The following is a 27,691-nucleotide window of genomic DNA, read 5'->3' on the forward strand; positions in this document are numbered from 1 at the left end:
ATGGCGGACGGGGCACCCCGGCCCCAGCTTTACCGCAGCGTCTCGTTCAAGCTGCTGGAGCGCTGGAGCGGCGGCCCCGGGCCGAGCGAGAAGGACACGGACACCCCGGGCTTGCGGCGCCGCGCCTCGTGCCGGCCGACCACAGCTGTCCCGGGCCAGCCCTCTCGGCGCGTGTCCAAGCTGGCGTCGGGGCCCCCGGCAGCCCCCGCGCAGCCGCGCCCGCTCCGCAGCCTCTCGCCGTCGGTGCGCCAGCTCTCCCGGCGCTTCGACGCGCCGCGTCTGGACGACGGCTCTGCTGGGGCCCGGGACGGGGGCGTCTTCCCCGGGGCCGCGGAAGAAGCGGTCGAGGGCGCCGCGCGAGGGGCCTGGCCCAGCGTCACCGAGATGCGCAAGCTCTTCGGCGGTCCTGGCTCCAGGAGGCCCAGCGCCGACTCTGAGGCCTCGGGAACGCCCAGCCCCGACGGTGCCGCGTGGGAGCCTCCGTCTCGGGAGTCGCGGCAGCCACCGACGCCACCTCCTCGGACATGCTTCCCCTTGGCGGGTCTGCGTTCGGCGCGGCCACTGCCCGTGCCGGCGACCGAAGGGAGGCTACGCCGGCAGCAGCAGCAACAGGAGCGGGCGCAGCGTCCAGCGGATGGTTTACATTCTTGGCATATCTTCTCCCAACCGCAGGCCGGGGCCCGGGCCTCCTGCTCCTCCTTCTCCTCCATCACCTCCTCCTATCCTGTCAGCCGCAGCCGCGCTGCCAGCTCCAGCGAGGAGGAAGAGGAGGGCCCGCCGCAGCCGCCTGGGGCCCAGAGTCCGGCCTACCACGGCGGCCACTCCTCGGGCAGTGACGACGACCGAGACGGTGAGGGCAGCCACCGCTGGGGAGGGAGGCCTGGGCTCAGGCCTGGAAGCTCCCTATTGGATCAGGACTGCAGGCCTGACAGTGATGGGTTAAATCTGAGCAGCATGGACTCAGCAGGGGGAGCCGGGAGCCCCCAGCCCCCTACCTCTCCAAGAGTCCCTAGAGAAGAAGGACTCCAGGAGTGGGGTAGTGGCTCTCCGCCCTGCGTCCCAGGTCCCCAGGAGGGACTTCGGCCTATGTCTGACTCTGTGGGAGGAGCTTTCCGCGTGGCCAAGGTGAGCTTTCCCTCATACCTGGTCAGCCCCGCAGGCTCCCGTGGTAGCAGCCGTTATTCCAGCACAGAGACCCTCAAGGACGATGACCTCTGGTCTAGCAGGGGTTCTGGGGGCTGGAGCGTGTGCCGCTCCCCTAGCTTTGGAGCTGGGGAAGGGCTTCTGCGGCCTCAGGCTCGAACTCGTGCCAAGGGACCTGGGGGCACCACTAGGGCATTGAGGGATGGAGGATTTGAGCCGGAAAAGAGTCGTCAGCGGAAGTCCCTGTCAAATCCAGATATCGCCTCAGAGACCCTGACGCTTCTCAGTTTCTTGCGCTCAGATCTTTCAGAGCTGAGGGTCCGAAAACCTGGTGGGAGCCCCGGGGACCGTGAAAGCAGCACCCTAGATGGCAGAGACTCAGCATCCGCAGGTGGCCCTTTGGGGCAACTTGGACCCATGCGGGTCCCAGCCCCAGCATCACCTGGCACGCGCCCCACACTCAAGGACTTGACAGCCACCCTGCGGAGAGCAAAGTCATTCACCTGCTCCGAGAAGCCCATGGCCCGCCGCCTGCCCCGCGCCAGTGCCCTGAAGCCCAGCTCCTCCGAACTCCTTCTGGCAGGCCCTGGTGCTGAGGAGGATCCGCTGCCCCTCATCATCCAAGACCAGTATGTGCAGGAGGCACGCCAGGTTTTTGAGAAGATCCAGCGCATGGGTGCCCAGCAGGATGATGGAAGCGATGTCCCTCCTGGAAGCCCTGACTGGTCAGGGGACGTCACCCGAGGACAGCGGTCCCAGGAGGAGCTCTCGGGCCCTGAGTCCAGTCTGACAGATGAGGGCATTGGGGCGGACCCTGAGCCTCCTGTTGCAGCCTTTTGCGGCCTGGGTACCACAGGGATGTGGCGACCCCTTTCCTCATCCTCGGCCCAGACGAACCACCATGGCCCTGGGACTGAGGACAGTCTGGGTGGGTGGGCCCTGGTGTCCCCTGAGACCCCTCCCACACCAGGTGCCCTCCGCCGCCGACGAAAAGTCCCACCTTCAGGTTCTGGTGGGAGTGAATTGAGCAATGGGGAGGCAGGTGAGGCCTACAGGTCCCTGAGTGACCCAATTCCTCAGCGCCACCGGGCTGCCACCTCTGAGGAGCCCACTGGGTTCTCTGTGGACAGCAACCTGCTGGGCTCACTGAGCCCCAAGACAGGGCTCCCTGCAACCTCAGCCATGGATGATGGCTTGACCAGCGGTCACAGTGACTGGTCTGTGGGCAGTGAAGAGAGCAAGGGATATCAGGAGGTTATTCAGAGCATAGTTCAGGGGCCTGGCACCCTGGGGTGTGTGGTGGACGACAGGGTTGCTGGCAAAGCCCCCAAGAAGAAATCCCTGAGTGACCCTAGTCGCCGTGGGGAGCTAGCTGGGCCTGGATTCGAGGGCCCTGGAGGGGAGCCCATCCGAGAAGTTGAGCCAGTGCTGCCTCCATCCAGCAGCGAGCCCATCCTTGTGGAGCAGCGGGCAGAGCCAGAAGAACCTGGTGCTACCAGGAGCCGGGCACAGTCTGAGAGGGCCCTACCCGAGGCTCTGCCTCCCCCCACCACTGCCCACCGAAACTTTCACTTTGACCCCAAGCTGGCTGACATTCTGTCCCCAAGGCTAATCCGCCGAGGCTCCAAGAAGCGCCCAGCTCGAAGTAGTCACCAGGAGCTTCGGAGAGATGAGGGCAGTCAGGACCAGACTGGTGGCCTGTCTCGGGCCCGGCCCTCCTCCAAACACGTTCGCCACGCCAGTGTGCCCGCCACCTTCATGCCTATTGTGGTGCCTGAGACACCAACTTCTGTTGCCCCCAGTGTGGCTGTGCCAGAGCCCATGGGCTTCCCTGCCCGAGCCCATCCCACGTTGCAGGCACCATCACTCGAGGACGTCACCAAGCAATACATGCTGAACCTGCACTCGGGCGAGGTCCCTGCCCCAGTGCCAGTGGACATGCCCTGCTTGCCTCTGGCTGTACCGCCCTCTGCTGAGGCCAAGGCCCCTGAGGCAGCTCGGCCTCCAGATGAGCCTACCCCTGCCAGCAAGTGCTACAGCAAGCCACAGGTGGTGAGTCCTTTGTGGGGAGCCTTCAGGATGGGGCCAAAGGAGGGCTGTGGACGCCGACTTCACTGGGAGTCTTTTGCATTGTACTCACTGGGTAGGTGCTCAGGTGCTTTTCTGGTCCTGGAAATGCCCACGCAGTTTTAGGAGTGTTAATGACACAGGGTCCTGTCTACTCCAGCCCTGTATAAGCATCAGTTTTCTGCTGGTGCTAATGGCAGAGGTGCTCCTCTGCTCCAGGTGTTCTGGGTGGTAATTACAAAGGATTCTTATCTTGTCCTTTGGATGTTTCTCAGGGACTGGTTTTGGAGATCCCTGTGTGGGTGCTTGTTGGAGGAATGAGTGTGATGGCATCCAGCACAGGCTCAGTCCTTTCTCTGAGGCTTGCTGCTCTGTTGGCCAGACTTTTGATAGGAAATTTGGCTCAGGGGCCACAGTGGACATGGGTTTGCTCTTCCTCGTGTGGCTTTCCTATGACAGGTCAGAATGTAGATGTGTTCCTGGACCTGGGAGAATTGCAGAGGTACAAGGCTTTACTTTATGGAGTAGCAGAGGGGGCTCGGGGTTCTTACCGCAGTTCTGTTCTGGCTGTGTGACACTGGCCTTCTCTGTGACTTAACTTCCCCATCTGTAAAATCAGAGGAGGTGGGTGGACAAGTGGTGCCTGTGTTTTCATCCAGCTGGTACTGTGCAGGTTTGGGGGAGCCTATGTTTGAGCTGGGGACTCTTGGGGCCTGAGTTCTGCCAGAGCCTCTTCAGATGATAAAAGCTTCTAGATGGGGGCTTCTAGGGGAGGACAGAGGTGAGGGGGGAGCTACAGAGGCTGAGCAGCCAGGGCCCTTTAGAGAGGTCAGGGGTGGTTCTGGGCTCCATATTCAGGGCCGCCTGTATGGGTCCAGGGCAGGGGGGCAGTCCTTGTTTCCCCATCCTGTCTCCTTGCATCTTTTCCCCACTCTATCCCCTCCCTGGTGACTCTGAGATGTACCCCTTTTCTGCCAGACCCCCAGCCCTGGGGGCTCACTCTCCCTGAGACCCCTCCTTCTACTTCTGGCTTCAGCTATCCCTGGAGTTTAGGCTGTGGATTCAGATGGGATCCAGACAGCATATGCCCTGGCATCTGGGCTGGGAGCTAGATTCCAGGCTCTTGATTCTGGGCTGAGCTCAGGGATGGCCAGCAGTTATTTCAACTGTGGCCTGTACTCCCACTGTGCTCCCTGACTGTGAGAAGCCTGGAAGCTATAAACCCTGGACTGATTTGGTCACTCCTGTTCCCAGCGCTCTCACGGCCCCTCTGAACTCCTTTTCTCTTTTGTTTCTCTCTCCTTGTCTCCAGTTCCCCTTGGTCCTGGCTCTGGAGTTTCTCATAGAGGCTGCGGAGAGAGTCAGCAGGCAGGGAGTGGGGAGCAGGGGTTTTGAACCTTTCCTTCCTTCTGAGTCCCAGCAAAGGCAGCTCCGGTGCCCCTGAACTCCAGTACTAGTTCTGTCTCTAGGAGGTGGGGGAGGGGAGGGAGAGAGCAGGGCTGGCTCTTGTCAGGGGTCTCCTCCCCAGTCTCCTGTTCTATATAATTATCTTTTGTGGGAGCCTTGAAGGCTCAAATGTGGGAGAGGACAGGAATAAACCACTGGATTCAGAGAGACTGAAGGTGGGTTAGGGGTTCTCCTAAGAGGAGGCTTTGGGACCCAGAGAGGAGGTGGGAGATTACAGAACTGGCTCCTGCCCCACCTCCCTTCACATTCTCCTCTACACCCCCCAACCCCTTTCTGGAGCTCTGAGGCAGGACAGATCTGCTGTAACATGGGCTTCTCCCTGCCGTGAACAGAGGCCTCTGATCTCCAAGCCTTTGCCCACTCCAGGCCTCTCACTTTTCCAGGCCCAGCTTGATGTCCTGTTAGGGGGAGGGAACTGGTGAGTCTGTCATTAGAAGAGTAGGGTGTTTGCCTTGCTCTTCTAATCGTTGTGCGGTCTAGGATCCATCACATCCCTGCTTTGTGCCTCACTTTCCCATTCTGTAAAATGGGGGTAATGGCTTCTGCCTGGCAGGCTCTCGTATGATGAGTGGGTGGTGTGATCGTTCCCTCCCTGGTAGCAGGAAAGAAGAAAAATGCAGGCTGCACTGCCCAGCTGCTTCTCAGCCACGAGGCTTGGTTTCTGAATACAGGGCTGGGTCCTCCAGGGCCTCAGTATAACCTGGTGGACTGCAGTCGGCTCTAAAAAGATCCATCATCCTCCAATTTCCCACCCTCTCATAAAGCCTGGAAGTTCTCTCATCTGCTAGCTTGAACCCCTCCTGCTGTCCCCTTCCTTCTGGCTCTGGGAAGATGGGGAGCAGCTGTCTATCCACCCCCTCCTGGTGGCCTCTGTTGAGGAGACAATGTTCCCTTGTTTCAAGCCTGAGGCTCCAGTCACGCTCCCTGGGCAGTGGGTGGAGATGGTGTAGTATGGACTCCAGAATAAAAAAAGACGAGAGGAGCTGTCATTCTTTGCTTCTGACAGTCCCTGGGGGCTGAGAGGACCCCCGCCCCTCACCAGGCTGTGGGGAATCCCTCACCCTTAGGTCTACATTCACGCTGTATGTGGCGTTGCCCCCTTTGCCAGGAGGTGGGAGGCCTGGTACCAGGCCTAGCTTAGCCTTTGACTCACTCAGACCTGGACAATCATCTTTGGCCCTCAGTTTTCCCATCTGTACAGTGAGAGGTTAGACTGCCTGGTCTGTGAGACTCAGAAGGAGGGACTCTGTGAGGCTCAGAAGGAGGGACTCAGCCTACAGGGGGTATCAAGTGAAATGGGAGGAGCCAGGGGTGTGGCTAGAGGGGAGAGGAAGGCAGCTATCTGCAATAGCTGTGTGAACCCAGGAGCACAGGCAGTAAGGGATCGCTCATTTATTCCAGGAACGCATGTGTATGTGCTGGGAGGTGAGGAGGCAGAACTGTCTGGTCTCCCTGCCCCGCCCCTCCCACAGCCTCGTTACCTCCACTGAGGCCCACCGTAGCCTGGTTGGTCAACAACTCTTCCTGTGAGGGAGGGCTTCCCCCACCCCAGCCCCAAGTGCAGAATCTTGCAGTCCCACCTTCTGCCCTCAGGTCCCTGTTACCTGTTTGACACATGCTACAACTGTAGCCTGCAGCAGGGAGTGAATTGTCTCTCAGCATCACAGGCGGATGACTCACAAAACTTTTTTTTTTTTCTTGAGACAGAGTTTCGCTCTTGTTGCCCAGGATAGAGTGCAATGGCGTAATCTCGGCTCACCCCAACCTCCGCCTCTCAGGTTCAAGTGATTCTCCTGCCTCAGCCTCTCGAGTAGCTGGGATTACAGACATGTGCCACCACATCCGGCTAATTTTGTATTTTTAGTAGAGATGGGGTTTCTCTATGTTGGTCAGGCTGGTCTTGAACTCCTGACCTCAGATGATCCGCCCACCTCAACCTCCCAAAGTGCTGGGATTACAGGCTTGAGCCACCTGCGCCCGGCAACTCACAAAACTTTGACATATTAGAAAGCAGTAACCATGGCCAACATTTATCAAGTGCTTACTATATGTCAGATACTGTCTGTTTCATTCTTCAACTGTGAAAACTGTGGCTATCTTACAGTGCAGACTTAGACTCAAAGATTGTTGAATTTACCCTGAATCCTAGCTTATCAGTGTCTAGGAGGTGAAGGGACCCAAGGGGATTGGCCTGCCATCTGAGTAGGGGGGACAAGTCAGGGACAGTTAGGGTGTTACCTCCACATCCCCAGCAGCCTGAACACTTTCATAGTGGTTGTTTAATTCACCAGGGCCTGGGTTGGGATGGGAAGAACTTTGAGACCCAGAAAGGGAGAATGCTAGGTCTAAGGTCACACAGCAAGGCTGGGCAGAGCCAGGCCCAGGCACCAGAACCTTGGCCTTGTTCCTCTCCACTCAGATCCACTCCCTACCTGGCCAGCTCCCTGCCTTACTGATGAAGGTCTGTCAACAGCTGTTCCAGTCACCCTTCTCTGTCTCCCCTTGGTGGGGAACCCCCAGGGGTGGGGGTTCTCTCCTTCCCCTTCTTGGCTCTTTGATTTTTCCATGGAAACTGGTTCTGGGGGGAAGGGAGGAGGCGATTAGGACACTTGGAATTCTGAGCGGTACCAAATATCTATAATTAAATGTCTTGTCACCAGCAGGAGGGGGAGGACAGGCAGAAGTGCAGTCCCTTTCCTCTGTTTATTCCACATGTCTCCTCCCAACTCCTTCCTAAGGGCCCTGGGCTCTTGTGGGGAATGCTGTCCAGGAATGAGTCCTCCCCAGTGAGGAAGTGTTGGGGGATGGACTAGAGTTGAGTCTGACATTTTCCAGCCCCATGTTTCTGGGCCCAGCTGGGTTTGGGAGGCGGAGAGGCTGCTGCTAATCCTGTCCCCAGCCCCCTCTCTCCCTGTAAGGACTTGCCCCTCCTGCTTCCCTCCCTCCCTCCCATCTGTGATCTCTCAGGCTACACATTGCTGCCCCACAGTGGGGTGGAGGCACCCCCAGGCTTCCTGGGAGCTGAGACACTCAGAGAGTTTAGGATCTAGAAGCTGATTCGAAGGGGCTTAGGATGTTGAGGGACTAGCCTGGGAACTGGGCCGGGGCTTCCAGAAGAGGCTCTGCCTGAGCTTGACCTTGAACACTGGGAGAGAGGGGCTCCATGAAGAGGGCACAGCATAAGCAGAGGTTAGGAGATGGAAAGGAATATGGCAGGTTGTGTGCAGAAAGAGTTTGTTTCAGAGATTTGGGTTGCCCTTGATAGGGTAACACATTCATCCATTGAACAAATACTGTCTGAGCAATGAGACGTGTCAGGCACTCCTCTAGGCCTGGGAATACAGCAGCAAACAAAACAAAGGCCTGCCCTTGTAGAGCTTCCAGACTAGGGAGGAGGCCTGTCTGTAAGTGGAGACATTCTGTGTCAGGGAGTAGTAGGGGCTGGTAGAAAAATAAAGCAGGATAAGGGAGTAGAGAATGATAAGGTGGGGATGCTTTAGATCAAGAGGCCGGGAATGCCTGTCTGAGGAGGTGACATTTGAGCAGAGGCCTGGAAGAAGTGAGGGAGCAGGTCAGGTGGCTGAGGGGAACAGCATTCTGGACAGAAAGGAACAGCAGGTGCAAAGGCATTGAGGTGTTTGAGAAACAGTCAAGAGGACTGTATGGATGTAGCAGAGAAAGAGGAGATCAGAGGTGGGTTAGGGTGAGAAAGATCATGTAGACCAATAGTAGGACTTCAGCACATGCTCTGAGTGAGATGGGACAGGCACTGTTGGAAGGTTCTGGTAGAATAGTGGCCTGGTCTTACTTATGTGTTCACAGGTCTGCTCTGGCTGCTCCATGGGGGTAGATTGCAGGGAGTCAGGTGGAGGCTGTGAGGCCAGTCAGAAGGCTACTGGGATAATCTGGACAAAAGATGATGGTGGCTTGGGCCTGGGCAGAGATGGTGGGGTGGTGGGTTTCTGCTGCAGCCCCAGGGGCTTCTCAAGGGCCTGGACTACGACGTTCAAGGTGAACACAGAGCTACAACTGCTCGCATGGCTGGACAGTGTGTGGGGGGTCACTTAAGGTGGGGAGGGGGGTTTGACAAAGTCTCCAGAGTGAACTGGGCTTTGAGCTACATGGCCACCCCTCGCAGACCCACATTGGCTTGGCTGAAAGGCTAGGAGAGTGGAGCCACCACAGGGCCCCCATGAGGCAGGTGACAGGGCCATATCCCACTGGTGTCTCCTCTGCAGCCACCACCATGACACCCATCTAGCTCCAGCATGCATGTCTCCTGGGACAGGGAGCTCACACCTTCCCCAACCCCCAAGGCAGCCCCGTCCCTCCCATCTGATCCTCCAGCTAGGTGGGCATTGCTGTGGCTCCAATAGTCTGATAAAGAAGCAGGCCCAGAGTGGGCAGGGTCTGTCCAAGGCCCCAAAGCTCGAGTATGGGATTTGGCTCCAGGTGTCCTGACTCCCAGAGCATACATTGGCCCCACAGAGTTTCCACTAAGCAGAGTTGGCAGGGATGGTGGTGGCAGGGTGGGGGAAGGGGGAGCCCATGTTTCCCAGAAAGGCTTGAAGCCCTGGTGTACTTACTGGGAAATGTGCCCAGGCAGCCTGGCGCCTTGCTGGCAGGCCCTGAAATGGGGGCCCCGGTCCCCTGGGAAGCAGGAGCCTATTGGAGCTGATGTCTCCCCATGGGAGTTGATTCCTTCCCCCCGCCCCAGTGTCCTCCCTCTAATTCTTACCTCTCAGGGTCTCTGGGGCATTCTGGGGGTTGGGGAAGACAGACGCAAAGGAAAACTGTCAGGCTGCTGGGCTCTGTGCAGTGAGTGAACCTCAGTCTGAGATGCAGGGGTTTGGGGCCCCAACCAGGGTGCCCGAGCGCCTGGAGGGACTTCAAGGATCCCACCCTCCAGTAGCTCTAGGGTTCACTAGGGACAGCCTGGTGGATATGTGTATAAACGTATTCACATAGACCTCTGCATGAGGAGTCAGGAGATCTGGGGTCCAGCTTTGCCTCACCACCATTCTGGTGTGAGGCCTTCAATAAGTTCTGTCCCCTCTCAGAGCCATAGAGCCTTCCATGCTCTCGAGCACCAGGATAAACCTCCTCCCAGGGCTGTTGGGAAAGGACCCAGTCCTGAGGAGGATCTCAGCTGCAGAATGAAGTGCTGGCAGGGAGAGACCCACCGCCCCACTAGGCTGCTGAGAAGGCAAGTTCAGAGTGGTGCCAGGACTCAGGCCTGGGTCTGCCGCCAACTTGCTTTCCCCATGACTGGCTCCTGCTCTGGGATCCCCCCCACCCCTAGATAGGGTCTTTCTCCACACTTGTGGCAGGCTGTGGTGCTCACTCTGGGGCCTGTCCAGAAGTGTGGTGTTACAGCTGATGGGACAGTAAAACTTCTTCTGGGCTGGGCATGGTGACTCACCACCCCTGTAATCCCAGCACTTCTGGGAGGCTGAGGTGAGAAGATTGCTTGAGCCCAGGAGTTCGAGACCAGCTTGAGCAACACAGGGAGACCTTGTCTCTACTAAAAATGAAAAATGTGTGTGGCGCAGACCTGTGGTCCCAGCTACTTGAGAGGCTGAGGTGGGAGGATGGCTTGAGCCCAGGAGGTTGAAGCTGCAGTGAGCTGTGATTGCCCAACTGCACTCTAGCCTGGGCGATAGAGTGAGACTGTGTCTCAAAACAAAAAGCAAAAACCAAACAAACAAAACCTCCTCTGGTTTCTTTCCAGTGGGGATTGGAGAAGTGGCCAGGCAGGAACAGGATGAGAGGGGAGTGCAGAACGCAGCCGAGGTAGGCAGACCTGCGCTGATTGCAGAGGTCTGGGTCAGCCGATGAGTGATGTATTAGTGTCCTGTTGCTGTGGTAGCAAACTACACACATCCAGTGGCTGAAAGCAACACAGATCTCCTACTCTGCAGTCTGGAGGTCAGAAGTCTGAAGGATTTCACTGGGCTAAGATCCAGGTGCTGACACGCCTGCCCACATCTGGAGGCCCAGGGGAGATCAACGCCCTTGCCTTTACCAGCCTCTCGTGGCTACCAGCACTCCTCAGCCTGTGGCCCCTTCCCCCATCTTCCCCAGCATCTTCAAATCTCTTGATTACCCTGTACCTCCTTCCTCCCTCTTTAAGAACCCTTGTGATTCATTGGGCCCACCTGATAATTTGATAATCTTCCCCTCTCAGAATCCTTAGTTACACCTGCAAAGTCCCTGCTGCCAGGTAAGGTAACATTCGCAGGTTCTGGGGATTAGAATGGGGATGTAATGGAAGCAGCATTATTCTGCCTACTGCACAGATAGGCAAAGGATCAGGATGTTGGCTTCTGAGATTCGGAGTCCCCAGCTGGTGCTGCTCCTGGGGCAGAACTTTTGAACTCAGGCCCACTGTATTTAACTTGCCATTTCTTTCCATTTTCATTTGCCATTCGTTCATTTAGCAGTCAATCATTGAGCCCTGTGTTGGGCAGTGGGGACACACGGGGAAAGCTTGGACACCATCCCTGCCTGCCAGGAGCTTTCGCCAAGGGTCCTAGCGCCCTGAGTTGGGTGAGATCCAGAGGCAGGCAGAGCCCAGGCCTGGTGGGGCAGGGACAGAAGTGCCAATGTGTTCCTGGGGCGAGGCCTGGCTTTCAGAGGTGGCAGGCCCTAGTTTTGCTGACTAGAAGTGGGATGAGGCAGCTCCCAAGAAGGGCGGTTGATTGAAGAGTTTAAAGCCAGGGCAAGAAGGGAAGGTGGGGGCCTAGGGAGGAGGCAGGATCATGTCTCTGCCAGGCTGCCCCAGCTGAGGACAGAACTGAGAGCCCGATGGCAGAGGAAAGAAGTTCTGTCACCCTATGTGCTGGGAGCTCCACGTAGGGATTGGTGTCCTTGGTGCTGTCTGATCAGAGTAGCTGTCAGGTCTCTTCATCCCTGAGAGGCCTAGGGAGGCTTCAGGGAGGTGGCAGATGGAAGGTGAAGGATGCTGTCCAGAATGCCTTCTCCCTGCATGCTAGCTTTCAGACCCAGGCAAGCACTTACCTACTCCCCTGCGGCTGTAGTCAATGGGGGTATCCCCTAATTCCACAGAGGATTATTGTTAAGATTATTTTATTTTTAATTTATTTTTAATTTTTTAATTATTTATTTTTTGAGACGGTATCTTGGTCTGTCGCCAGGCTGGAGTGCAGTGGCGCAATGGCAGCTTACTGCAACCTCCGCCTCCCAGGTTCAAGCAATTCCCCTGCCTCAGCCTCGTGAGTAACCCAGATTACAGGCTCAGGCCACTACTCCCAGCTAACTTTTTGTATTTTAGTAGAGACAGGGTTTCACCATGTTGGCCAGGATGGTCTCAATCTCCTGACCTCATGATTCATCCTCCTCAGCCTCCCAAAGTGCTGGAATTACAGGTGTGAGCCACCATGCCCAGCCTATTTTTTATTTTTTGAGATAGGGTCTCACTCTGTCATCCAGGCTAGAGTGCAGAGGGTCGATCACAGCTCACTGCAGCCTTGACTTCCTGGACTCAAGAAATCCCTCCCACCTCAACTTCCCAAGGAGCTGGGACCACAGGAGTGCGCCATCATGCCTGGCCATTTTTTTTATTTTTAGTAGAGGCAAGGTCTCACTATGTTGTCCAGGCTGGTCTCGAACTCCTCAGCTCAAGTAATCGTCCCGCCTTGGCCTCTCAAAGTGCTGGGATGACGGACGAGAGCCACTGCGCCCAGTGACTGCTGAGATTAAATAAGAGCATGCCAAGAGGGCTTGGCACACAGTAAGTGCTCAAGAAATGTTAGTTCCTCCCCTCATGACTGAGATACTAAGGTTTTATGATTCTAAGATTCTTGGCTGCTGGGCCCCTCTTTCCAGCCGTGAAGCAGAAGACGAAGCTTGAGACCGGAGGGCAGGTTGGGGCCTGGCTACACCCACATAGAGTCAGTGGCTCCAAGCCTGGTTCTCCGGAGGTGGGGAGGAGGGAGAAACCAGGGCTGGAGGCTGAGCCACATGCCTGCTGTCCTTGCTCCTCTCTCCAGCTCTCCCTCTACTTTTGTTGCCACCAGCCCCACCCTGGGACATGTCCAGGATAGCTCAGCACACACGGTGGGGAGAGCAGAGCCAAGCCCTCTCTGCTCAAAGCCACCCCTCAGTTGGAAGCAGCCTGTGAGGTGGGGCTCAGGGAGTCAGTGTCTGTGTGCCTGGTGGGCTTTGGGGTCAGACTGATGAGGGTTAAAATCACAACTGATTCTGACTCCCTTTGCTGGGTGATATTAACAAAAGTCATTGGATTCCAACTCTGAGCCTTAGTTTCCTGCTCTGTAAAATGGGGGCACTAAGGAGTTATTATGAGGGACAAAGAGAGAATGCTTGTGGAGTGCTCAGCCCAGGAAGCTGGCTCCAGACAGCTCTCAGAAATGTGGCCACTTAGTGTGTGTTTTGAGATTGTCACTCAAGAGTCTAGAATTCTGTGGTTTCAAGATGAAGGATTCTGGGTTCTTTTCCAAGAGCCCAGACCTCTTAACTTGATTTTATTTGTGATTTTGAGATTGTGAGTTCTTGTTTCTGATGTCCTGTAGTCCTGAGACTCTGGGGTCGGGAGAGGCGTGGCAGGTCGGGGACCAGTGGGAGTGCAGTGGGAGCAGTGATGGAGGGGCCAGCTGAGGGAGCAAACACAAGGTTGGTGTCTGCTTCCTGTTTATTGGTTCCCAGAGGGTGAGCAGGCCCAGCTCCCGTGCAGTGCTGTGGAGCAGGAAGGGGGGGAGGCAGGGTTCCTGGCTGCCAGCCAGCCCCACAGCTGGGCCTCCAGGGACTGCTGGGACCCCACTCCCCAACCCCCTGGACAAACATTCAGTCCTTTCCCAGGACAGGGCACTGGAGGTTAAGGAGCAGATGTGGAAGGGAAGGGGTGGACAGATGGGGAGGGATGCCTTCCCCCAATAAAGGTCCCGATAGCTCCAGCTTTCTTAGCTGCCTGCATTACTGAGGTCTCACCCTGGGTTTCTTGCTATCCCCCATCTTTCCCTGTCTTCCTGGAGTGGGGCCTGGTGATGAGATGTCCAACTTCTTGGCAGGCCAAAAGGGCAGGAGAAGGAAGAAAAGGGCCAGGGACTTTCATGCCAGAACTGTCTACCTGGAAAGACCCTTAGAAACCAGCCATGTTTTCTAGCCTTCCTCACGCCTGCATCATTCAGATGGGGAAACTGAAGCCTAGCAAGGGGCCTTGCCCAAGGCCACACAGTAGTGGACCAGAGCCAGAAATCCTCCCCACACATCTCACCATTGCTCCAGCCTCGCACTGTGTAAGGGGCTGCTGAGAATTCTCAAGAAGAGCAGTGATATGGTTCATCTGGCATTTTAGGGAACTTGTCTGAACCAGGGCAGAAAAAGGAAGCCCCTGTATGTGTCTGAGGCCTAGAGGGGCAGGGAGGCCTCAGTTTGACCAGAGCACCTGGGGAGAAGCTCTATGTGGGCAGGAGCCAGGCTGAAAGCCTCAAGTGCTGAGTTAAACAGCCTGGGCAGAGGGGAGCCATGGGAGAGGAAGGGCAGGGAGCACTGCCAGCTTTGCACATCACAGCATCCTCTGGTTGTGAGGTGATGATCTGACTCGAGGGTCCAGGAATGTGAGGAGCCTGAGCTTAGGGAGCATAGGATATGGAGCTGGCGAGGGGAGAACTGACTGGGAAGACAATTTGGAGGTAGAATCTGGGGATTTGAATTTAGGTTCAGGGGCTCTATCAGAAACTGGGTTGGGGGAGCAGGACTCACTTCTCGTCTGGGCAGAACTTTCCTCTGCATTCTGAAAGAGTGAGGTGGTTGTGAGCCCTGCCTCTGTGCCCAGTAAGCCTCCTATCTGACCTCAAACCCTCTGCTCCAGTGGAAGTGCCCTGCCACTCAGGGGGGTCCCTGCAGAGCCGCAGAGCTCCAGGCCGCACCTGCAGTCCAGCCCTCCTGGGAGAGGCTTGATGGAGGGAGTGTGGAAGGGAATGAAGAAGCAGGCTGGAGCTGACTTGCTGGCTCTAACCCAAGATAAGTCCCTCTGCCTTGGTTTCCCCATCGGTGAAGTCCTCCAGAGTCCCAGCAGAGCTCTAGAATATGCAGGCTTTCAGGAACTGGGGGAGAGGAACTGGTAGGTCCACAGGCAGGCATCCTTGCCAGCAGCCCTCGTGGCCGGTCCTATAGTCAGAGACAAAGAATCTTGTGATATTTGTACCCTGGATTTTGAGACCAGTGCTATTCTGCAGCCCTGCAGCCCTGGAGGCCTTTCTGAGGAAGAGGAGGGCCGCAGCGTAGGGAGAGGAGTGCCTCCCGCCGGGGCCTGAGCGGAGCCTGCTTTCGCCATCAGATGCCTGTGCACTCTCTGAGTTCTTGCTGCTCCTGGGCCCCTCCTCCCCTCCAGCCTGGACCCGCCACTTCCAGGCTTCTCCCCAAGGCCAGCGGGGGCGTTGCCTGGGGCGGGTGAGGAATTTCCGAAAGAATGGCTAAATTCAGCCCCAGCTAAAAATAGTCCCGGGCCTGGCCCCAAGGCTGGTGGAGGAGTAGGAGAAGGCGGGCCGGCCTGCCCCATCTCATCACCTGGATGCAGGCCTGGGCAGTGGAGGGCCTCTGTTGGCCTCCTGGGCAAATGCATCTGTCTTTGTTCCAGCCACTCGCACCAGGCCTTCCTCTGATGGGGGCTTCTTGCTTTCTTCTCTCTTCCAGTCCTTTGCCCTGCCCTCCTCCCTGGGTCTTGCCCCTCTGCCTGTCTCTCGTCTCCTCTGACCGTCTGTGTCACCCTGCCTCCCTTGACAGAGCCAGACAGAGACCCCTGGCCAGGGAGTGGCCTTTGGAAAAGGGCCGTGTAGGGTGGAGGCCCCTCTGCTTCCCAGCCCACATGTCCAGAACTGCCTCTGTCCCAGGATAAGCCATGATTGCAGCTCCTCTCTGCTTCGGGGGTAACAGACCTCTAAGGCTCTAGGGTGTGGAGTTGTGGGTGGGAGCCCCCAGTTCGCCCTGTGACTCAATGCTTGGTTCTGGTCAGGTGGATCCACCCATGCCAAGCCCTCCTGTTCCTGGCACAAGGTGGAGCCTCAGTACACATTTATTAAATAAATAATGTGGGGGAGGCTGGAGGAGGACAACTGAGCCCTGCCCTGGGGGAGCGCCCAGGCTCCCCCCAGCTCCCCTCCCCACCCATGCCTATGCCTAGCCCTGTGTTTCTGCTGCCCTGTGGACCAGGCAGGTGGAAGCTGGCAGATGGGCAAAGGGTGCTGTCCCAAGTCGGCACTGACTGGGGGTGGGTTGGAAGCAGACATGGGCCCAGAGAGGGTGAGGGTGCTTAGCTCAGATCACAGAGCCTAGAAAGAGGTGGTATTCAAACCAGGACAGTCTCACTGGGTGGAGTTCAGACCCAGATGGTCTGGCTCCAGAACCCGTGCTTAGGCCCCTGCCTTTCAGGCCTGCCTGGGTGGGGGGCAGTGCCATCATCAAGGTGGGCACAGGAAGAAAGGGTGGATTTTGCACTACTGGATTCGCAGTCCATAGTCTGAGTCCCAGGAACCAGCACATAGTAGTTGCTCAGTAAATATTAGTTGAATGGCTCAGTTGCACTTGAGGGGCCCTATGGGGAGTCGGAGGAGGTGACAGGCACAGAAGGAATGAGTGTTTCCTCCTTTCATGGGCCCTGAGACCCTTCTCTTGGTGCTGGAAAGCAGCTGAGGTGGGTGTTGGGCTTTCTGCTGGCAGAGAGAACTCGGCCCAGGAGTTTGGGAAGGTGCAGAGATGGGCCACAGGCAGGGAGGGGAAGGGGAGACAGACAGGCCAGGCAGTGTGGCGCAGTCCCATCTGTAGTATCTGGAAAGTAGATCTCTTGGGCCATGGCCGGCATGACTCAAATGAAGACAAAAAAAACCCTCCATATTTGGACAAAGAGCCCAGAGAGGCCCAGACCCGCAGCCAGCCCAAAGCTCCCCAACCCCCAGCCTCCTGCTCTGACTCCCTCTGGGCCCCTAGCCCTGAGCCCTGTCCCATGAGTTTAACACTTGGGCCTCAGTCATCAGGTCGCTTCCTGTGTGGCCAGGCCTGGGCTGTGGGTGCTGAGGAAGAAATTTTCTTCCAGGGCTGGGCCCTGTGCTTATGCTGGAAATGTAGAGAGGAGCCCTGGGAAAGCCTGCAGGCTGGAGGTGGGCACACTGAAACCAACAGTTCCCACACTGTGGGGTAAGCTGACAGCAAACCCCCACCCATCTCAACACAGGCAGACCCTGAGGAGCACAGCATATAGGCATTGTGCACACACACACACTTTTCAATCTGTGTAGATATCAGGAGTGAGGACTGAGCCTGAGACCTTCCCTGGAGCAACCTTTGATGACAGCAAAGGTTGTCAATTGGGGCAGCCAGATGTCAGCAAGTAATATAAACAGGCGTTATCCATCTGGAGAGATGTGAACAGAGAAATTTGCTCCTGTACCACCCTCAGAGTGTCCAGCAAGGGGTGGGGCTGGGCAATGGATGCCAGAGCCCGGTGAGTGGGGAGAGGGCTTAGGCCACTTCCTGCCTGGGAGCAGACGTTGCTCCCATGGGGACAGCCCAGCCATTTGACTGAGAACTAGTGTGTTCACCATCATTGGTAGATTGACTGAGTACTGACTGCACAGCTGCTCCTAACTTTTCTAACAAGTCCTGGATAATTAACTCTGAAGTAAGCTCTGAGTGGTGGGTTGGGGGAACCCAGGGGAACCTTTAAAATTCAATTGCACTTTGGCCCACTGGTATCTGTATATGCAGGGTTAGCATGGGGGCTGCAGGGTGAAGGAGAAGGGGTTCCTGAGAACTGGAGGTCAGAGGAGGCCAAAAAGGGTAAGGGCAGGGGAGGCTAACTTAGGGCGGTGGCTGGAATCTTGAAGGACTAGCGGGGCCTTGACAGGCAGAAATGAGCCAGGGCCCTTCAGGCAGAGAGAACTGCTAAGGTAGAGGCCTGTGATGGAGAAGCCCTGGTGTGTCTGGGGTACCATGAAAGCTCCCTGGTTCTAGAGAGGTCAGGTGGGCCCCGGAGGGTCCTAAAGGCCAGGCCTCAAAGCCTGGACTTGATCCTAGAGTGGTAATTTCCAAGCTTTTAAAAATAGTGAAACTTGGCTGGGTGTGGTGGCTCACACCTGTAATCCCAGCACTTGGGAGGCCGAGGCAGGCAGATCACCTAAGGTCAGGAGTTCGAGACTAGCCTGGTCAACATGGTGAAACTCCGACTGTACTGAAAATACAAAAATTAGCTGGGCATGGTGGCACACCCCTGTAATACCAGCTACTCGGCAGGCTGAGGCAGGAGAATCACTTGAACCCAGGAGGTGGAGGTTGCAGTGCACTGAGATCGCACCATTGTGCTCTAGCCTGGGCACCAAGAATAAAACTCCATCTCAAAAAATTTAAAAAATAAATAAAAAATAGTGGAACCTTTTCTTCTAGAGGAATCTTGACACAGAAGTATAAAGCAGGCCGATCTCATTGATTTAAGTGAAAGTAGGGGCATATCTGCCCCCTGGACCCCATTTTCATGTACTTCCATGGAGCCCCCAGGACTTAAGTCAGGAAATCTCTGTTGTGGGCAGAGGGAAGCCCTTCCTGATGGGAAGTGTTAGAATGGGACAAGCTTCTCCCTTCAGTGTATCTGCAGGCTCAGAAGGGCAACCAGCCAGGCTGCCTGGGCAGGGGCAAACTCTGTCGGGGGCCAGGTCTCCAGAAGCAACCAGGCTGATGGAGCACACTGCCCATCCTTGGTGCTCCTAAGAGCAGGCAGCACCCCCCACCTGGGACCTGGAGCTGGCTGGATCCCAGTTGATCAGGAGGACAACCTGTTGGAGTGGTGGGAAGATCCCGCCTGCCCACTGCTGCCACCTGGAAGGACACAGGTCCTTTGGAGGGAGGTAGGAGCTGACAACCAGCTATGCTTTCAGAATGTGCACCCTGTCTCAGCCCAGCTCAGTCACAGCTCAGTCACACTGACAGGGGACAGGCAGGAGCACATTCCTTAGAGGCCCAGGAATCCTTCTGACTCCTGTAGGGTGAGTGAGTTAGGTTAGAATCAGGAAGGAGTTCCCCAGAGTTTGGAGTGTGGAAAGGGAAGAGTGTGAACAAGTGTTGGCGGGAGAAAGACTGAGCTCTGAGGCTGGCAGGTCTAAGGCCCTTCAGGACCTAGACCTTGCCCTCCTTGTTAGCAGCCTGCCTGGCCCACCATACAGCCTAGTCTCCCACTTCTTTGGCCACCAAAAATATAGGATGAGTAGGAAATTGCCAAACATAAACATAGGAAGCTACACCTGGTAGAGAGACCAGCACATGCAAAGGCCCAGGGCATAAGAATGTGATGGGCTGGAGGAACTGCTATGACCAGAACATGATGCAGCCAGAGCGTGGTAATGGTGGGGAAATTTGATGCTGGTGGGTCAGCAAGGGTCAGCTCATTGAGGTGTCTGGGTACAAGTACATGAATCTTATATCCAGCTGGGTTGGTGTAATGGTTAGAATAGACTGAGGCCAGATGGCTTTGGTTCAAATCCTGCTCTTCCTCTTAGCTTTGTGGGTAGTCCTGGGTAATTACTCATTGTAAAAGCTAAGTACTCACAAGTCAGTACTTAGCCCCTCTGTGGCTCAGTGTATGCACCTGTAAAATGGGGATGATGATTGTGGCACCTATTATAGAGTTATTTCGAGAATTTAATGTGATAATGTCTGCGGTGGCTGGGCTGGACCACAGGCCACTGGGGATTAGTGGGAAGCCATGAAACAAGTTGGAAGGGAGGGAGGGAGGTGACCTAGCTGGCTGAGGAAGAGCCCCAGGGATGGAGAGAAGGGGATGGGGTCACTGAGAGTAGTCCAGATGGTCTTCCTTGGTAGGGGGATGAGCTGAGATCCCTGAGGGAGGCTTGGAGTTCCCCACGGGCAGCTGTCCAAAGGAAAGGAGTGGGGCTGTGCAGAAGGGATGGGACTCTGCGGGCTGGGGGCTTTGTGGGATTTTTGCTAGCAGAAATCCCCACCCTGTTTTAAACTTGCCCATCACCCACTCTGGAGCAGCTGGTCTATGTTCCTCGCCATACAGATGGGGGGGCCCAGAGAGGGGCAGGATTGCCAGTCACCCAGTGACTTCTGACCCCAGGGCCTTCCTCTAGGCTGGGTATTCATTTTGAAGCTCAAAGCCCAGCCCCGAGGTCGCTCTACCTAAGGCAGGTGTCGGGGGTTTGACTTGAAGGAGGAATTGGACAGTTCTCTGCAGAAAGGGCTGGAATGCTAGACCCCTCTCTGAATGTGAGGTGGGTAGGGAGGGCTTCCTGGAGGAACACCACATGTGAGACTGGAACTGTCCCAGAGGAGACCAATGTGGAAATGGAAGAGGGAATGCAAAGACAAAGCCTCCAAACTTGGGGCCCCAAGGCAGTGCCCCATGTTCTTCTGTGGAGTCTTCGTTCAATGGGAACCACCTTGGAAACTGGTCCTGTATGTAGGCTGGGAACACAGGCCGTGCCCCACCTTGAGGTGGCAGACACAGACTCAGACAGGAGCATCAGGCCTATGTCATCAGGGCATGGTCCGGGCCGGGGCAGAGGTACCCTGAGGCGAGGGGAGCCCAGAAGGTCTAGGAGAGAGAGTCCTAGAGGGAGCCGGGAGAGGCAGGATGGAGAAGGAAGATGAGGGGTGCAAAAGCTGTTCAGAGATGAGAAATGAGGCTGGAGTGGGCAGCAGGGGCCTGATTGCAAGGTGGATTTAAAAAAAAAAAATTAAAACTGTATATTTAATGTTTTGAATAGATGATATATTCACATGGTTAGGAAAATTCCAAAAGGATAGAAAGTCTCCTTCCCACCTGGCTGCCTATTTTCTACCCTGCCTGACCCCAGGCCACCCAGCTAATAGTGTCTTTGTGAATCCTTCTATCTGCAAACACTAGCAAATTCATCATCTATTCCCTTCCTCCACACGATGGTGGCACATCACTCTGCCCCTTTGCCCCTTGCTCATTACACTTAATATCATTTGCAGGTCTTGCCCTATCAGTACTTTGAGAGCTTCCATATTGTTTTTTGTTTTTTGTATTTTGGGTTTTTTTTTTTTTTTGAGACGGAGTCTCATTCTGTCACCCAGGCTGGAGTGCAATGGCGTGATCTCAACTCACTGCAACCTCCGTCTCCCGGGTTCAAGCGATTCTCCTGCCTCAGCCTCCTGAGTAGCTGGGATTACAGGTGTGTGCCACCATGCCCAGCTAATTTTGGTATTTTTAGTAGAGATGGGGTTTCACCATGTTGGCCAGGCTGGTCCCAAACTCCTGCCCTCAGGTGATCCGCCTGCGTCAGCCTCCCAAAGTGCTGGGATTACAGGCGTCAGCCACCGCGCCCCGCCTCATATTCTTTTTTGTACTGTATGGTGTACCGTCGTGCAGAATACCAAACTGTATGCAACCACTTCTTGATGGATATTTAGGCTTTTTTCAGTCTTTTGCTGTTACAAACAGTGCTGCAGTGAACAAGCGTGTTCGTAGGACATTTCTTAGGAGTAGAATTGCTGGGATAGAGGATAAACGTGATTCTCATTTTGCTGCTGTCCATGGGGTTCCACCATCAGCAGTAGGTACGAGGCCCATTTCCCCGCAATCCCGCCAACTCAGACCTTTGGATATTTTCCCAATCTGATAGATCTCAGTGTATTTTAATTCGTGTTTATCTTATGAGTAAGGTTGAGCATCTTTTTCTGTCTCCAAGAGACATATAGATTCCTGTTTCTGTAAATGGCTCATGTCCTTTATCTATTTTTCTGTTGGTTTGTTGGCCTTTTGTTTTTATCAGTTTCTAGGAACCTTTTAAATGTTAGGCAAATTAGTTCTTTGTCTGGCATATGAGTTGCAAATATTTTTTCCTGATTTGTCACTTGACTTTTGACTTTGTTTATATTTTTACCATGCAGAAGGTTTTGTTGTTATGTGGTCTAATTTATCAAGCTTTTATTTTATAGCTTCTGGATTTGGAGTCATAGTTCGAAAGGCCTTTCCCACTTCAAGGTTATAAAGCAATTCTCTTCCTGGGTTTTCTCTGGTGTCTGAAGTTTTCTTGTTTTGTTTTACATTTAAATCTTTGATCTGTTTGGAATTTATCCTGGTGTGTAGTGTGAGTTATGGCTGCAACTCTGTTTTTTTCCCTGTTGGTTGGTTTTAAGGTAAGGAATGGCTTGGTCAGAATTGGTGTATCTTTTTAGGGTGGGTGTGAAGGTCAGCTGAGGGGATCGAGGCTGTGGCTGTTGAGGGGCAGTGGCAGAGGGATGAACAGAAGGGCCTGGAGTGGCACCAGAGAACTTGCTGGGCACTAGAAGGTGGCACAACATTCTCAAAATCCTGGTCCGTGCTGTGTGACTTTGGGCAAGTCCCATCCCCTCTCTGGGCCCAGAGTGTCATAGCTGGAAGAGGCCCTGGACATCACCCTGATCTCAGGGCTGACTGTGAGGGAGGAGGAAGCCAGCAAGAGGGGCCTGTCCTGGAGGTGGAGGCAGAGAGGAAGACCGTGGAGCTAGCACCCACTCAGGTTTGGCCCAAGTGGATGGAGAGCTGGCAGCAGAATTCACTGTGTTCCTGGAATGGGCAGGCAGGAAGGTGGAGGGGGCAGGCACCCATTTAAAAATACCCACTGCAGCCTGGCACAGCAGGTGGAGGTAGTGGCAGACCCTCTGCCAGCCCTCTGGATCCAGGAAAGTCAGGGGTTTCTGAGGGTGGGCACATTATCTGCTGTCTCAGCAATGTGGGCCCAGCCATTACCATTCTTGGGGGTCCTCTTCTCCTTACCATGAGGCAGGCACCCTTGTCCTCTCCTTTAGCAAAATAGGGAAGCCAGAGTGGACAGACCACATCCCCCAGAACCTAGTCCTGCCGCTACCCTGGACTTGCTGTGTGACCTTGGGTTGAGTCCCTGTTCCCTGGGGTCCCTATCCATCAAAGGGGGAACATGGCCTTGTCCTGGCTGGCTCCCATACCCCTAGCCCTTACCCACATCTTGATTTGGATTAGAGGTAGAAAGAGAGATCTTAAGGCCCATGCCTCTCCCTCTTTTACAGATGGGGAAACTGAGATCAGGGAGGGGACCCTGGATCCCTGCCCTGCATTGCTCTTCTTGGCTTTCCTGGGCCCCTGGACCCTCCTCCCTGCCCCTAGCATAGCCTATACCAGCTCCCCACCCCCACTCCTGGGCCCCAGTGGTCAAATTCCAGGGCTGCCATTACCATGGCAACAGCCAGCTCACAGGGCCCCTCCTCTGGGGTTCTCCACCAGGCCTGTTGTCCAGGGAGGAGGCAGAGAGGGCCTCCCTCCCCTGGGGGCCTGGAGGGTTGGGGGGTGGGGTGGGGAGGAGGTCAGACTCAGCTGGCTTCTCATTTGTTTTCCAAAGGAGAAATGGAAAAGGCAAAAAGTGCTGCCAACAAATGCTACTCTGTTGTCCCGGGAGAGAGAGAGGGATAGAGGTGTCACCTGGGCTGGGGACAAGAGAGCCACCCAGAAGACCTCTCCCAGCTCTCATCTGGAGAATCACCCCACAGAAGCGTAAGAGCCCAAAGGATTTTTGAATAGGAGGTGGAGGAAGATCCTCCCCAAGGTCATTGCTGTCCAATTCTAAGGCTACCCAGAGACTGAGGGGTCCAGCCCACCTTGACTTTATCTTAAGCAGACATGCCCATAGTGGAAGGAGCTACCATGGCACCATGGGAGGGGTGAGCTCCTCGGCCCTGCGGATATGCCAGGGAGGGCTGCCAGGGAGGCCTGGCCCTGGGAGGAGGGTTCTTCAGCCATCCGCTGACCCCTGAGGGGACCTGATCTCTGAGACTGTGGTTATTCATAACAGCCAATATTTATTGAATGCTCTCTTTGTTCCAGGCACTGTGCGAAGTAAGCCCTGTATATTCTCTACTTCATAGATGAGGAAACTGAGGCACAGATGGGGGTTTCCTGGAGGTCGGGCAGCCATCAATGGAGAGTGGTCTCTGGCTCTACCCACCTTTGTCCAGGTCCCCTGCCCACTGTTAATGTTCTGGTGTACTTCCCTCCAGGCTTTCTCTCCGTGTGTGTGTGTGTGTGTGTGTGTGTGTGTGTGTGTGTGTTTTAAATAACATTGAGATAGTACAGAATGTATGTTTCTTGCTTGTCTCATTTGATACTATACCCAAATACTTTTCCATAGCAATTTCAAAGATCTCAGTAAGTGCATGAGTCACTGGGCCTTCCTGTGGTTGGACCTTGAGGTTGTCGCCAGTTTTCCCTGCTGTGAAAAAGGCCAAGTGACTGTTCTCCTCATTCTGGGAGCCTGGGCTGTCTCAAGGTCACTCCCTTAGGCGAGAAGGTGTCCCTCTCTCCTGGTTCCTAGAAAACCCCATACCTCTTCCTTCTGGGGTCCCTGGGGGGGTAGGAATCCTGTCTGATTGAGGGACCTTGTGCAAGATACTTAAGAGCAAGGTACTTAACTATGCTCATCATCCTCTTGTGTAAAATAGGGTAATAATAGGGCCTACCCAGGAGGCTTATTGTGAGATTAAAATAATACCTGTGGAGCGCTTAGTAAGCAGCACAGATGAATCCTCAGGAGATCCTCTCCTCCTGGTTTATGCTTTTGCTCTCTTCCGGTCCTCAGGCCCAGCGAGGTTGTGTGACTTGCCCACAGTCCCACAGCAGGTCAGTGGCAGCGTGGAGATTTGAGTCCCGGTCCCACCAACCTGTCTTGAGAACCTGAGTAAGCATGGCTTCTCACTGAGCTGAGCCTTGCTTTCCCGCAGAACAGTTCATGAAATTAGGCCCTGGAAGTGTTTTGTAAACTCTAAGGTACTGGGTGGTGCCACTATTGTCAATAACCACAAGACTAGAAAGACCCTGAGTTTTGAAGGCCGCAACTCCGTAAGTTCAGAGGAGGGGAGTGGGCAGGTCTGTGCTACCAGAAAGACTTCCTGGCGGTGGTGGCCTTGTCCTGGGCCTCAGGAGAGTAGACCCCGGGTTTGACTGAGGCTGACCTTCAGCTGTGAATCTTATCCACTGTGCACACTTGCCTGGGCGCGCGCACACACACACACGTGTGACTATGGCTATCCAGATGTTAAGGCTGGTCACCATTGGTGGATAAATTCAGTAAGGACTAAAAGCCCAAGCTGTTGTTGTTGGTCAGCCAGAGGCAAAGACCACTTTTTCCAGAGGCTAGGGTGGAGGGATCGTTGAGTGGGCATGGTCACTGCCTGTGGGCATCCTGACCACCCTACACGTGCCTGATGTGATGGGAAGGGGCTTCCCTTGGTGCTGGATTACAGTACGGACCCAGGCCCAGGGCTGGAGTGACTGACTGATGGGTAGAACTTTCTCTCCCCTCAGAGTGTCACCTGGGTCCTGAGACAGGGTGAGAGTAGCAGAGGTAGGGGCTACAGTGCAACCCAGCTGGTTGGTCCTCTCTGGGCAAGCTACAATGGAAGAGCTCCAAAAGCCTGGTCTGGTCTGGTTCTAGCCCAGCTGACTGCCTACCACTAGGCATGAGACATTTCCTCTTTGAGCCTCAGTGCCCATATATCAAATCCATAGAAATGATCCCTTCTCTGCTTCCCTCCTTCAAGAGAGGACTGAACATGGACATTCTTTTTTTTTTTTTTGAGACAGAGGCTTGTTCTGTTGCCAGGCGCCAGGCTGGAGTACAGTGGCATGATCTCAGCTCACGGCAACCTCCGCCTCCTGGGTTCAAGCAATTCTCCTGCCTCAGCCTCCTGAGTAGCTGGGACTACAGGCGCACACCACCACGCCCAACTAATTTTTGTGTTTTTAGTAGAGACGGGGTTTCACCATGTTGGCCAGGATGGTCTCAATCTCTTGACCTCGTGATCCGCCCACCTCAGCCTCCCAAAGTGCTGGAATTACAACTATGAGCCACTGTGCCCGGCCTGAACATGGACATTCTAAACTAATCAGTGCACATCCATTACACTGATACTTGCTTTCATTCAGCTACAAATTCACAAATGTGAACTGAGCACTTACTGTGGGCCAGCCTCTGTTGTTGGCATGGAAACTTCTGGAACAAGGCAGAAATGTCCCCTCCCTGTTGGAGCTCACAGACTTTGTTTTGTGTCCCTTAGTACCTGGGCAGATTGCCTGAGTGCAAGCCTGGCACATAGTAGGTCTTTCAATATGCTAAAAAGGAGGCTGCTGATTGGGGAATTAACACCAGGCAGTTTGCTCAGTACCCTGGTCTGTAGTGGGGATAGGTCAGGGAGGATGGAGGATTTAAAAGAAACTTCCTGGAAGAGGCAGAGCATAAAGGTTAGATGGGGCTTGAACAGGACCAAGAGCAAGGAGGGCAGCCCAGGCAGAGGAGCAGCCTGCACAAAGGTGGCGAGGTGGGGAGGAGGCTGGGGTCAGACAGTGGTGAGGTCACCTGGCCTGGCTGGAGGGGAGCCTGGGAGGTCACACACGTAGGCTGCTGAGGGATGATTGCACCTTAAGCTTCCCTAGGCCTCTGATGACAGGAATAGAATTTCTGGAACTGTGGTAAGTGGGGAAGACAGCCTCTTTTGGCTGTGGGGCTTTGAGAGCCCCCAGGATTTATCTTCAGCCGAGGCAGACCCTGGCCCCCTCCTCCCTGCGTCAGCTCCCTGGGCCTCTGGCTGAGGCTGCCCTGGCCTTTCCCAGGGTGCCTGGCCCATGGCCTAGTGAGTCATCTTCTGCGCCAGAGGCAGGACACCCCATCCCACCGACAACACACGACTGCAGCCCTTCCCCCTGCTCCTGGGTCTGAAGGAGGGAGGGAACAAGAGGGGCTGGAAACAGACCCTGGATAACTTCCGTTCCCACGATCCGAGCCTCCTGCAGGCTGGGGAGCTGGGTGGAGGAGAGGGAAGGGATCCCTGCTTTCCAGTGCTCTGTGCAGGTCAAGAATCAGAGGCTGAACTGTGGTGGTGCTGGGCCACACAGGCCTGATTCCCTAACCACTTGTCCAGTGCTGAGCCAGGTTTAGACATTTTGAATGAAATAACTTTTAGAGCTGGGAGAGGAGGGCCCCTGGAGGTCATCTCATTCACAGGTTTTAAGCCAGTGCTGGGACCACAGGGCAGGCCAGTATGTAGGCAGAAGTGTGCATGGGGGCAGGTGGGTGCATTTCCTGGCAGCCTCTAAAGCAGGGGTTGCCAGATTTAGGAAGTCCTACCTACCCTAAGGCCCCATGGGATTCCCATGGGGTCCTCCTCGACTGCCAAGGGCAGGGCAACCTGCCCCCGTCAGAAACAGATGTGGGGCCCAGATCTGGGTTCTGGTTTCTCTGCCTGTAAAATGGGGGTGACAGTCCCAGCCTCTTGAGGATGATTACATTCAGAGTTTTTGAGCTCCTCAAATGTTTTTCACATCTGTTGGGGGTCTGTCTATCCATCTACCCCTTAACCCCCACCGCCTGCTTCTGGTTATTATCTGTGATGTTAAGAAACTTTTCCTTCCCAGCCTGGAAGGTCCAGCTGTATCTTCTTGAAATTGGGAGGGAGAGGGGTGGATCTCAGAGAAGAAAGAAAGGGAAAAAAACCACATTAAAAAACAACCACGAGTTAAATTCAAACCACATGCACCACAGCTCCTGCCATGTGGGCCTCTGCTGTCACCTGTGGGCGTCTGGTGGAAGTGCAGTTCTTGGGGCTTCGGCTTCCTCCCTGGAGCTTTAGGCTTGATCCTGACGCCTGAAATCAGGGAGGAAGGTCAAGCTGTCCATCCTCCACCTCTGAGCATGACCTCACCTCCACCACCTCTGCCAGGAAGCCTGGTGGGGAATTTAGAATCCATCTGCACCTTCCCTCCTCCCCCATTTGTTTACAGAGGGGAAAACTGAATCCCAGAGTGGAGAGGAATTTGGCAGAAGTTGCAAAGCAAGACAGTCAATAGATAAGTATTGTGCACCTACTGTATGTCAAGAGACCTGGTCTCTGGTTTTATGGATCTTCTGGTTGTGGGGAGCAGGGAGCAGACATTGAGACCTTCCTATTTTCATCTAATTCCCAGCCATCCATGGAAGAGAATATAGCCCCCACCTCC

General features: G+C 55.0%; 1 protein-coding gene across 1 annotated transcript in view; it reads left to right on the forward strand.

The window, feature by feature from the left end:
- ARHGEF17 (Rho guanine nucleotide exchange factor 17) overlaps positions 1–27,691 on the forward strand; it is a 61,166-nt gene continuing 33,475 nt past the window's right edge. The window contains exon 1 of the mRNA XM_012456934.2: positions 1–3,195. Within this exon, the coding sequence (XP_012312357.2) occupies positions 1–3,195 (3,195 nt within the window). The remainder of the gene's footprint in view (positions 3,196–27,691) is intronic.

Source organism: Aotus nancymaae, unplaced genomic scaffold, assembly GCF_030222135.1.
Source record: "Aotus nancymaae isolate 86718 unplaced genomic scaffold, 86718_ANA_hifiasm-v0.15.2.pri h1tg000059l, whole genome shotgun sequence".
Lineage (NCBI taxonomy): Eukaryota > Metazoa > Chordata > Mammalia > Primates > Aotidae > Aotus > Aotus nancymaae.